The 11,860-nt window shown below is 41.4% G+C and overlaps 2 protein-coding genes across 2 annotated transcripts; both read right to left on the bottom strand.

The window, feature by feature from the left end:
- Positions 1-1,100: 1,100 nt before the first annotated feature.
- On the bottom strand, positions 1,101-3,218 carry LOC135940360 (ras-related protein Rab-34-like). Its single transcript, XM_065485204.1, has 6 exons — positions 2,762-3,218; positions 2,446-2,547; positions 2,323-2,387; positions 2,121-2,266; positions 1,290-1,494; positions 1,101-1,229 (listed from the first exon to the last, which is right to left on the bottom strand). Exons 1-6 carry the CDS (start codon positions 3,010-3,012, stop codon positions 1,168-1,170), a joined length of 831 nt encoding a protein of 276 aa, XP_065341276.1. The 5' UTR covers positions 3,013-3,218; the 3' UTR covers positions 1,101-1,167.
- A 1,490-nt stretch (positions 3,219-4,708) lies between these two features.
- On the bottom strand, positions 4,709-11,531 carry Tre1 (Trapped in endoderm 1). Its single transcript, XM_065485210.1, has 6 exons — positions 11,394-11,531; positions 8,385-8,536; positions 7,246-7,492; positions 6,662-6,967; positions 5,920-6,079; positions 4,709-5,139 (listed from the first exon to the last, which is right to left on the bottom strand). Exons 2-6 carry the CDS (start codon positions 8,476-8,478, stop codon positions 4,864-4,866), a joined length of 1,083 nt encoding a protein of 360 aa, XP_065341282.1. The 5' UTR covers positions 8,479-8,536; positions 11,394-11,531; the 3' UTR covers positions 4,709-4,863.
- Between the last annotated feature and the right edge of the window lie 329 nt (positions 11,532-11,860).

The following is an 11,860-nucleotide window of genomic DNA, read 5'->3' as shown; positions in this document are numbered from 1 at the left end:
CCTTGTTTTTAGCGGCAGAGAGCGGCTCAACAAGTGTTACGGCCCGAAATTGAGATAAAAAAGTATAGCTGCGAGAACGGATGTCGGAGGAGCAGCTCTCGCCTTTCTTATCTTGCGTCCGACAAGCGCCAAGATCAGCCAACACAGCTTCCGCCATTCATGCAGTTTCCGTCCCTTCGAAGCAATAAGCGGAGGTGGAAATTATAGAATTTCAGAAAATATTTTAATCATTTAAATCAAAAATTTAGCCGAAAGCGATTTTATCGCTATTGCAATGCATGGGGTTGAAGGGGATGAGGGTTGATCATCCCCAAAACCTTATGGCTATCCAGGGAAAGTTGTGATGAGTCGAACGGTGGGTAGTTTTTACAATTCTGACTGTTAGAACCCCAGATTTTGCATTCGCAATATTACTAAAAAATCAAGTTTTTCAATTTTTTTTCCAACATTGTAATCGCCAAATCTCGGGTTTGAGCCAACAGAATTACAAAAACGGCACACAATTCGACTCGTATCAACCTCCCCTAGATTGCCAATGCATTTTAGGGGTGACCACCTACCCCCAACAACCCCAATTTGCCCATTTTTCCTGCCTCCGTGGTAAAAATTGATTATAAAAATACTGTGAAATTTCCGGTTCTACTGCTTAGATTTTTATATTTACACATTAAACTTTCTATAAATGGTAAAAGGGGTAGTTTAGGGTTGATTTGTATAAATTTTAAAAGGTTGGGATCAAATAAAAGTTTTGCCGAAAGTGATTTTTCTCGTTACTTCAATGCACGGGGTTGAAGGGGGATGAGGGTTGATCACCCCCAAATCCCATTTGCTGTCTAGGGGAGGTTGAGATGAGTCGAACTGTGGGTAGTTTTTACAATTCTGATAGTTAGAACCCGAGATTTGGCCTTCGCAATATTACCAAAAAATTAAATTTTTCATTTTTTTTGCCAACTTTTAAATTGCCATATCTCAAGCTCTAACAGTCAGAATTACAAAAACCGCACTTCATTCGACTCGTCTTAACCTCCCCTAGACAGCCAAAGGATTTTTAGGGTAGATTTTTATTGATTTTAGAGGGTTGTAATTAATACAAAAATTTTCTCGTGCCTACTTAATTATTTTATTTTGTTCTTGCACCTTTTAAATCAATTGGTCACATTCTCAAATTCAACAGCAGTTGTTCGAGCTCCTGCTTGTCGTCGGCTTTGGTTTCTCCAGCCTCTTTGGACCTGAATTAAAAATAAATAAATTAAATTTCCCCAGCAATGCACTTTTTGGATCAAACGTACTGACTAAATCGAAGCCAAATTTTGTCTCCCTGGCGGTAATCATTTCGAGTTCCCTCGAAATGGATCTGTCGAAGTTGAGGGCGGCCAATCGGAAGAAGAAGTCGAGCACATTGTCACCTGTACAGGAAGACAAAAGCCACAACTCGGCGCCCAGCTCTCGAGACATTTGCGCCGCCTTCGCCTCCACCAACTTTATAGATGGCTCCTAAAATGCGGAACAAAAAAAAATCACATCTGCCCTACACGTGTGGTGTGTGTTGCATTTTGTCCTTTGTAACATTATCTTGACGTTAAAATAAAGACAACAATGGCAGGAGAGCCGTATTTTATGCCCCATCTGGAGCGAGTAAAAAGAGCTGTCAACGACCCTTGACTATTGTTTCCTTTTGAAAATGAATGCCTACTTAAAAGACCGCGTCTTTGACGAGGTTTCCGAGCACACCAATCGATTCCTGAGGGTCGAATTAGGTAAAGTGGGCGTTTTTTCTGACCAAAAAGTTCAAAAAACTTTTTTTCCCGCCAAAACAATATGAATGCGAGTAGTGCGCATGCGTGAGAGCTGGCTGGATCTGACAAAGAAGTCATTCGTACAGGCAGTCTCGTCTGCAAGTGCTCAAACTAGTTCTGACGCATGCGCACTTCTCGCATTCATATTGTTTTGGCGGGAAAAAAGTTTTTTGCACTTTTTGGTCAGAAAAACGCCCAATTTACCTAATTCGACCCTCAGGAATCGATTGGTGTGCTCAGAAACTACGTCAAGGACGAACTTTGAAATCAATAATTCAGCTTTTACGAAAGAAATGAATAAAAACTGTATTTATTTGTATTTACCGTTTTTAATAGCAAGTCCTTTTTTGTTCCGACTAGAAAAACAAGTGGTTTTGGTCCATGCCAGTTTGCAGCCATGGCCTCGTTCATCCACTGGCGGCTGTTCTTAAGAGTTTCAAGGTCGGTCATGTCGAAAACCAATACCAGAGCTGAAACGGGACTTTTAAATGATTTCAACTCGGTTAAATTGAATGCGAACGCGCACCGTTGGCTCCCCTGTAGTAAGAGGTGGCGATGGAGCGGAACCTCTCCTGGCCAGCCGTGTCCCACCTGCGCGAAAAATAAATAAATAAATAAATAAAATCAGGTTTAAAAAGTTTTGACTTGCATTTGAAGGCTGAATGGAACTCCAATTATGTCGAAACGTTCCACCTCAAAGTCCACGCCGATCGTCATCTTGTAATTGCAGTCGAAGATTCGCTTGCAAAATCTGGAAAATGGTTATTAACAGGGGGTTGAAAGGGGTAGGAAAGTCACATTAAGAAGGAGGATGGAGTTTTTGGCTTCTTTGAAGTTTTATAAGAAGAATTTGACATGACGTACAGTTTGGGAATAATTAGTAGGGTTTAAAAATATTTTACCAAAGGGATAAAAATTATTGTTAGGCAAACGATTAAATTTAAAACAAATTAATTCAGATTTACCTGTTGATGAGGCAGGTTTTGCCGACGCCGCAGTCGCCGATGAAGACGACTTTGGCCAAGCGTGGTAGGCGGTGGATGTCGCGGCACGCCGCGCGCACCTCTTTGCTAAAGTCCTTCTGGCCGGAATAAGGAGACGCATCGTTCCTGAAGGCCACAGGAAAGCAGGCCAGCGTGCGGTCCGGCACAGCCTCGGCCTGCATCATGACGCGAATCGGCGACCGCTCGACGTCGACCACTCGGATGGTCGACATTTTCGTCCCGAGTAACTCAGGAAGCCAGCAGGTCGTATCGGTCGGGTGCGTGCTGACTGCGAAGGGGGAGTGGGACAGGTGTGGGTGCGCGCCCCCTCACCACCCGCTCTGCATTTAATGAGGCCGAGGGCATTCGAGCGGAAATTCATGGCATGCTTCTAATGAAACAAAAATATTCGGTAGTTATGCGGTAAATCCTTCTACAGCTTTGGCGATGTCAACATAACGTGATGAAATACAATTCTTAGATCAGTTTCAACCCTAAAGGTTATACATAAAATAATTATAAATTTTTATGGAACATTTTGGCGAATGTTGGAGTGTAATAATTTATTTACAGTTGTTGCTATTTGAAAGTTAATGTGTGTTCTTTATATTCCTCTCGTCAAGCCCGATCGAATGAATTGTCGGGTGGTTTTTTTAGATTTTAAAAATTCCGAAACGCCCCTAAAAAGTGGTTTTAGGGTCCGTGTGACCCTTTGTAAAAATTTCAAGGTGGATTTTGGCTTCAGTTTTGAGAAATTTAATTTTAAATTTCGAAAAACCCTAATTTTACAATTTTTGCAAATGTTTAAATCGCCAAATCTCGGATTCTAACCAACAGAATTAAAAAAAAATACCCACCGTTGAGCTCGTATTGACCTTCCTCAACCAGCTAAAGGGTTTTTGGGGTGCTTCATCCCGCCCTCTAATTGTTAAAATATTTTAAATCATCCCCAAGGATAAATGCTTTAGAGTTCATTTTGCTGCGATATTTTTTCCAAGGGGGTTGAGAAGGGTGGAGGATTATCGCCCCTTAAACCCTTTAACTATTTAGGGTAGATTAAGATGTGTCTAATGGTGGGTAGTTTTTGTAGTTCTGATGCTTAGAACCCGAGATCTAGAGGTGCAAAAAACCCAAAAAACACGAAAAATATAAAATATTCCAATTTTGTTACTTTCGCAATTCCAAATCTCGAGTTCTAACTACCAGAATTACAAAAAATACCCCCGTTAGACTTGTCTTAACCCCCACTAAACAGCCAAAGTGTTTAGGAGGTGCTAATTCTAATCCCTTTTCAACAGCTTGGTAATTTTGCTGTAGTAAAAATGTACTCAAAAGCATTTTCCGCAGTTTTAAAAATATTTTAGCGACCGGGGCAGGAGAGTAGACACCCCCTAAACCCTTCAGTTGGTCAGAGGAGGTCAAGACGAGTCTAACGATGGGTAGTTTTTGCAATTCTGATGCTTAGAACTCGAGATTTGGAGATTGCAAAATACCAAAAAGTCGAAAAAATTTGTGTTATTGCAAGTTTTGCTAACTCCAAATCTCTGTCTCTAATTGTCAGAAATGCAAAAACTACCCACCATTCGACTTGGCTTGACCTCCTCTAATGATCTGAAAGGTTTTAAGGGTGCTCACCCCCAACCCCTATCCATCCCTTGAGCGGACAAATGAGAGAATATTTTAAATTTTCACTTTTTTACTTTTTTATCATTTTAATAAAAAAGCAAATAATTTTCACTGGTATAAAGCTTTCGTTTATTATAGGCTTATATATAAGCTTGCAGTACTTTTGATATGATTAATATTTGGCGTGCATAGTTGATTATGCAAATAAGCTATAATAAGCACAAATTACATATTCTATACCTTAAAATATTTGCAAATCGTCTCTGGTCTGCAAGATATAGTCGATGATAAAAACAAATTACATCTATTTACAATTTTCATAACCTGAACAGCTGCGATATTTATTCTAAGTTAGATATTTTTTTCCTACTTTTAATTTCAAGAATGGCACAAAAACATATATTGCGATTACACATAGAGATCAACAGATAAAACTAAAACTCTAAATCTTTGATTTTTCATCTTTGGTTTAGGTCGACCGACTGGATTTTGACTTTATCCGCGGCGGCGTTGAAGTGCGGCAGCATCTCAGAGACGCACGTTTTCCGCGAGTCGGAGCGCGAGCTGCGCCGCTGTTGCGTGTGGCCCGGCGGTCCGACTCTTTTCCACGGGCACAGCAGCGCCCGGTACGCTTGCCGGTACTGCCGGTTGCTCACCGCGTAGATGAAAGGGTTGATCACGCTCGACGCCCACGCCAAAATCGATGCCAGCATGTGCAATATCGGCTTCCTGATCTGAAAATGTGAATTAAATTGCTAGTTCATCTTAGAGAGGTTTTAATTTATTTTATATTCAACAGGGGATGGGGTGAGCACCCTAAAATATATTTAACTAATTAGGGCAGGTCAATAAAAGTCAAATGGTGGGTAGTTTAGGCATTTCTGATGGTTGGAATCCAAGATTTGGAATTTCAAACATTAGTAAAAATTGAAAAATTTGGGTTTTTTGAAATTTAAAATTAAATTTCTCAAAAATGAAGCCAAAAACCACCTTGACATTTTCACACAAGCTCATACGGACCCAGAGACCACATTTTTGGGGCGTTTCGGACTTATAAAATTCCCAAAATCCCCCAAAACACCCGAAAATTATCAAAAATGACCCTTAATGACCTTTGACCTTGACCTATGACCTCGAATTTAGGGTTCAATCGATCGGGCTTGATAAGAGGAGTTCAACGCATACTTTAATTTTAAAATCAAACCAACCCAAAATGAATTAAAACAATATTTTCTCAAAATTCGCCAAAAATGTCTCGAAAATTCCCGCCATTTTTATTAAACTTTTTATTTAATCAAGTCTGATCAATGGTGTGAATTTCAGCATGAATTTACCTTATTTATTTATATAAAATCTACTCGTAAATTTAATTTGAGTAAAATGCCAATCCAGAAATTAAAAAAAATTACAAAGCCACGTAAGAGTAGACTTTTGAGTGATTGAGGTCTTTTCTAGGAAGGTGCTACTTTGTTTGTGCCTTCGGTATACACTGCAGTTCTAAAATAAAAGCTTACTGCATCGTCGGCGACGTTGACAATCATCAGGGGCAAGAAGCAGAGCAAAAAGCAGCAGAAGATGGTCAGCATCATTCTCGTGAGACGAATGTCGTCGCGTTTCTGCTGCGACTGCTGCTGACTGGGCACCTTTTTCGCGCGCTGCTCTTTGCAGATCGGACTGGGGACAAGAGAAAGAATTATTATACTGTTATTTTATCGAACACGTGCAAGAAATATAGCATGAAAGGTGTCAAATGTCAATATTCCATTTTAAACTGCCGCCGTTGCATTTTTAACATAAATCTATACATTTCTTACGGTCAGAAACATATTTTTTTCTCTAAAGACCGTATTTTACGAAGCTTTTGAGCCCACCAATCGATTCCTGAGGGTCGAATTAGGTATGGGGGATGTTTTTTCCGTTAAAAAAGTGCAGAGCGACGTGCGAACTTTTTTCCCGCCAAAACAATAAGAAAGCGAGAAGTGCGCATGCGTCATTCGTGGCTAGATATGACAAAGAATTCATTCGTACAGCTGCGGTCTCTCTACAAGTGCTCAAACCAGCTCTCACGCATGCGCCATGCGCACTTCTCGCATATGTTGTTTTGGCGGGAAAAAAAGTTCGCACATCGCGTTGGACGTTTTTCTCGGAAAAAACGTCCACTTTACCTAATTCGACCCTCAGGAATCGATTGGTGGGCTCAGAAACTTCGTCACAGACCGTCTTTAAATATTCTCTGATCAAATTAAGGAAACTCACTTGTGCGCCTGCAGTTTTTTCCTGCTGCATTTGACCTTGGAGTAGATGCATCCGTAGGAGAGGATGATGACGACGCACGGCAGCAAGAAGCCGAAGACGAAGAGGAACTTCTTGGGCGAGCCGCCGTCCTTGCGCAGGATGGTGCAGGAGAAGGTGGGAGCGTGGTAGCCCAGGGTGCCCCACGCGTCCACCAGCGGCGGCACCATTATCGAAAAGCTGAACGCCCACGCGAACACGATCTGCAGCACGATGCACCAACGCGAGTAAAACAAATCGTACATTCCGTTGCAAGCGATCAGGATGTACCTTCGGAAAATTAGAGAGTTATTTCGAGGACACAAAAACGAGCATTTTTTCCGGGAAAAAACCCAATGCATCGCATTTGCGTTTTATTTCCAAAAATTTATGTCATAAAGGAAAAGGTTTAAATATTTAAAATTAAAAAAATACCTCCTATATTTATTGTTCAACTTGATTTTGAACTTTCGAAAATTTGAAGACAAGTTTTATTAATTTTTTCTGCACTATTAAATTAAATCTAACCTTACGAGAAATTTCCCCTCGAGAAATATATTTTTTCTCACCTGTTGATGGTGATTGCGACCATGCTGAGGAGGGAGACGGCGACATTGCCGTAAAAGAAGAAAGGGAAGAGCCTGCAGAGGGTGTCGCCGAAGACCCAGCCGCGGTGCCAAAAGCGCGCGGCGGTCATCGGCAGGTTGATGGCGCAGAAGAGCAGGTCGGAGAAGCACAGACTCACCACGAAGGCCGTGGTCGCGTGCTGCCGCAGTTTGGAACTGCGCAGAAGGGCCACCACGGTAACCAAATTGCCTGAAAAACGCAGAGTGAGCAGATCACTAAAATAAAACGGACAAGTCTGCCTTTCTGTTATCAAACGGGGCCCGGATTCACGCGACGCGCAGACATGGCGTCTGGTAGAGTACGGAGTACGGCGGGAAATTTGAATATTTTTGTTGTTATTTATTTAGAAACAGCTGATTAGCGTGGTAATTGGCGAATCATCCGTTAGATGGCACATCAGGCTAATGGAAATTTAACAAAATACGCGGGAATGAAGTAATTAGGTCGGCACGCCCCCTTTTTTGACGCTTTTGATTGCCCGCTGGACTGTCTCCTGATTGGCCTCCATTATTTCGACGCCATTTTGAATTCTGACCGGCGGGAAACCCACTCAGATCGCCACTCTGCCCCCGGTGGGAATTGCGACTGCGCAGAAGGTTTTGATTTGGGTCACGCATGCGCAGAGATGAGTTTCAGCCTCCCTGTGAGATTTACAAGCGATCTGAACATACTGCGCATGCGTAAGATGCACATAAGCTTACTGCGCAGCTTCTAAATGGGCGAATTTGTCAAGCTATCCGATTTAACCGCAAAAAAAATAATTTTTCCGGCGGGAAACAATTTAGATCGCAAACCAGCCCCCGTTGCTGTTATCATGTTTTTCTCACATGTTTTTTCAAGGACCGCGTGGCGTCTGCTCTGGATGCTGGATGCGTGTGTGTGTGTTTTAAGTAGTCTCGCGCTCACTTAAGTCACGCCGGGCAAAAAAGAAAATTAAAACGCCGATGACTAGAGAGCGTCTCACTTAACAGTCCGAGTGTTAGTCACGCGCGCCGCCCGAGACGAGTAAATGTAAATTTTAATTTTAGAAACACTCACACTCGTTTTCCATAAAATCTATTTGAGTATTTGATAAAATTACCTGCGACTCCGATGATTGCGAAGAGGGCGGCGCAAACTGAAGCGAAAATGGACGCTTCCTTCGGGTAGAACAGCTCCAGGGTGGAATTATTCATGTTCGTGGGAAAGAATTTGGTTTTGTTCCTCTTCCGCCGAACGTGCTTTACATGCTGTCTGAAACACATATACAAAAACATTTTGCAAAAACAGAACACAAATGAATGAATTTATACCATGTGGTTATGCGTGTTTTGGTTCGGCGGCCGTTTTAAAATATTTTGTCACTCGCTCTGCGCTGCGGCTGGAATATGCGAGCCGGCCATAAAATTTTGAAAATAAATCACGGCCGAGGGCGATGCGCCCAAAATAATTCACGTTTCCTTTTCCATGCAGAGACGCCTTTTTGCAGCTGCGTGATGTGATGGACCACCAACAAAAACAAACTATATCCCTCATGCCGTGTAACCAAACATGATTACTAAAACTTTGCTCGTGAAAAATTCCACTTTTTAAATAAAAATTTGTTATTAAAGCCATTTAAAAAGATTTAAAGACTGCTACATGTCTTTGCTGAAGTTTCTGAGCACAGTAATCGATTTTTAAAGGTCGAATTGAGTTTGATTTATTCAAAGATGCTGTTCAAATGCCAATTTTACGATTTTCCTGCGCTCTGCGCAAATCGCCACTTCATTAAAGTTCCTGAGAAACACGCTTTCATTTCTAAATTCCCGCCATTTTTGAGTTAAATTTAAAAATTTTACTGATTTCCTGCACTTTCCAACGCATGCTAAGCCTCCAATTTAAATTTTCCGGAAAACCACGCCCCCATAACGAAATTTTCAGTGAATTCTCAGTCGAGTTCGTTTATTTTCCCGCTCTTTGTGACACGTTCCAAGACATCTTTTGTAATTTTCCTAAAATTCACGCCCCCTATTCGAGATTCCACAGTTTTCTCAGTAAAATCGTTAAATGTTTTTCATGCCACGCCTCCTTTTCCGTTCTCCGGAAAACACGCCCTCCATTCCCAAAATTCCATCGATTATTCTCACAATTTTACGATTACGCCGAGCTTTGCAACGCGTGCCACGCCTCATTCTTAAAAGTTCCTAGGAACCACGCCCACATTTACCGAATTTTTCAGTTGAATAACGTCTTTGACGAAGTTTCTGAGCTCACCAATCGATTCCTGAGGGTCGATTTAGGTAAAATGGATGTTTTTCTGACCAAAATGTCGAGCGCGACGTGCGAATTTTTTTCCCGCCAAAACAATATGAATGTAAATGCGTGAAGTGCGCATGCGTCAGAGCTGGTTTGACCACTTGTAAAGAGACCGTTTTGGCGGGAAAAAAGTTCGCACGTCGCATTGGACGTTTTTCTCGGAAAAAATATCCACTTTACCTAATTCGACCTCTCAGAAATTTCGTCAGAGACAGTTTTAATTCAGGTTTGCGGTTTGCTATCAGGCTATCAGTTTGTGATTAAAAATTTGTCCAACCCACAGGAAGGAAAAAGTTCTGATTGGAAAACTTAATAGAAATCAAAACCGCATAACCCAAAAATTGATTGCTATCTTTACCTAGAAGGCAAATTTTTAAAAATAATTTTCCTCCAATTTTTTTCCTTTCAAGATTGAGGCAAAATTTCAGTGACCAACGAATCCAGGAAAATATTCGTTGCCAAAATGCAGTTAAATCAGGGCCTAAATTGTGAAATAAGTCGTGATCACATTTTAATTTTCTCACAAATTTAAAGCGACAAATCGTGGCATTTTTTAGCTTTTTCCTAATTTTTAGATGAGGCTGCCACAAATTTTCCTTCGAGCTTTTACTTTAAAAGCCTTTTGAAGTGTGCAACAAGAGCCGTGTATAGCAAAATTGTTGGCAGACATGATAGGAGAGCAGGCTGAAGTGATTACACGCAGCGGCCGTGTAAATTACACTCTCGGCCAGAGGGAGAGAGCAGAGAGCAGTGAGAGAACAGGGCGCTCCATTGATTTCATTTAGGCCACTCTCGACTCGATGGCCTCTCTCAGAACGAGAACAAGAAAAATTGCCAGCAATTCGATTTCATAGCTGCTCGCCACATCCGCTTCCTTTTGCAATAAAAATTCACGCACTCACTTAATTGCGAACGAACGAACGAACGCAGCGACGAGATTTAGACTCAACGGAAGAGGAGGAATGTCTAGACATCAGCGTTCAGATTGCGCAATTTAATATTGAATGTGGAATAAATATTAATGAGAGGGGATATCGTCACTTTTCCTAACTTTGATAAAAATAACAACTCACAAAATCTAAATTAGGAAACAGAAATTATAAAAAAATCGTTTTATCTTTTTGAAATTTTCTTAATACTATGAAAGAGCATTGTAAACCACGATTTTTGTCACAATTTTTGGATAAATCACAACGAAAGAAATTAAAATTATTTATTTTTTAATTTCACACCAGTAAAAAATGCAAAATGTTATCAATTTGCTCTATAGTTTTGACGAAATGCCACTTTGCACCGCGCGCGACAAAAGGGCAAAGCTCAAAAACTTAAATCTGCTCATCTCGGCGGCGGCCCGAGGCTGTCTTTTATTGACGACTTTCCCCGTCCCGTCCCACGCCGGACATTAAGGCGTATCTTACTAATTCATGCTTGTTAAATGCGTCTTAGCTTTTAATCGAATTGTGCTCTTAATAAAAGTCAAGAGTGCGCCGCGGTCAAGAAGAGTCTCATCTATTTTAATCTTGATTAAGCCACTCTTTCAAAGGGAAGAAATTAATTATTTTTGGCTAAACGCTAAAATTCAATTAATTTTTTCCCCGCACAAGGGGCCTCTTTCATTAAGAAGCAAAGATGAAATTTAATCCCCTTGAAATAAAAAAAAAAATTAATGAATGCCATTGCCATGAGCTCAGAGTGGCGTCATTTTACACCAAATACGTCCAATACTCCGAATTCCAGCCACTATTCTAAATAATTTCCGGCATTTCGCCGTTAACTCTGCACGAAATTACAATCAAATCTAAAGAAAACTCACCAGCGACCAAATTTGAGCTTCGAGAATGGTGCGTTCGTTCGTAGTTTGTATATATTCCGGACTGGTCCAGGTGAAAAGGGCAGATGGTCGCGCGTCGCGAGGAGACCGACGAGTGCTCGCTGAGGAAGCTGCCGGCCGCTATTGCACAGCTCACGCACGCACGGTGACTGTGTATGTGTTTTCTTCGACGCTCCCCTCTCCAGCATTGCGCTGCGTCTTCAATCATTCTGCTTCGCCCGCTCGCTCTCGGCGGCATTGTGTGCGCGCTGATCAAAAGGGAACTAGAAGAAAACCCCTTGTTGATGTCCCCCATTTCCCCCGGCAGCAGCAGTCGTAAATAATAAAATCCCTGTCGGCTATTGTGTCTGTCCTATAAAAAAGGGTCACTAACTTGATTTGCCTTGTTGCCGCAGCGACACAAAAATATCTCTCACCTTTATTTAATTTCTCTATCTGATATTTCTTCA

Source organism: Cloeon dipterum, chromosome 3 (assembly GCF_949628265.1).
Source record: "Cloeon dipterum chromosome 3, ieCloDipt1.1, whole genome shotgun sequence".
Taxonomy (NCBI): domain Eukaryota; kingdom Metazoa; phylum Arthropoda; class Insecta; order Ephemeroptera; family Baetidae; genus Cloeon; species Cloeon dipterum.
This window is presented reverse-complemented; position numbering and strand designations above follow the sequence as displayed.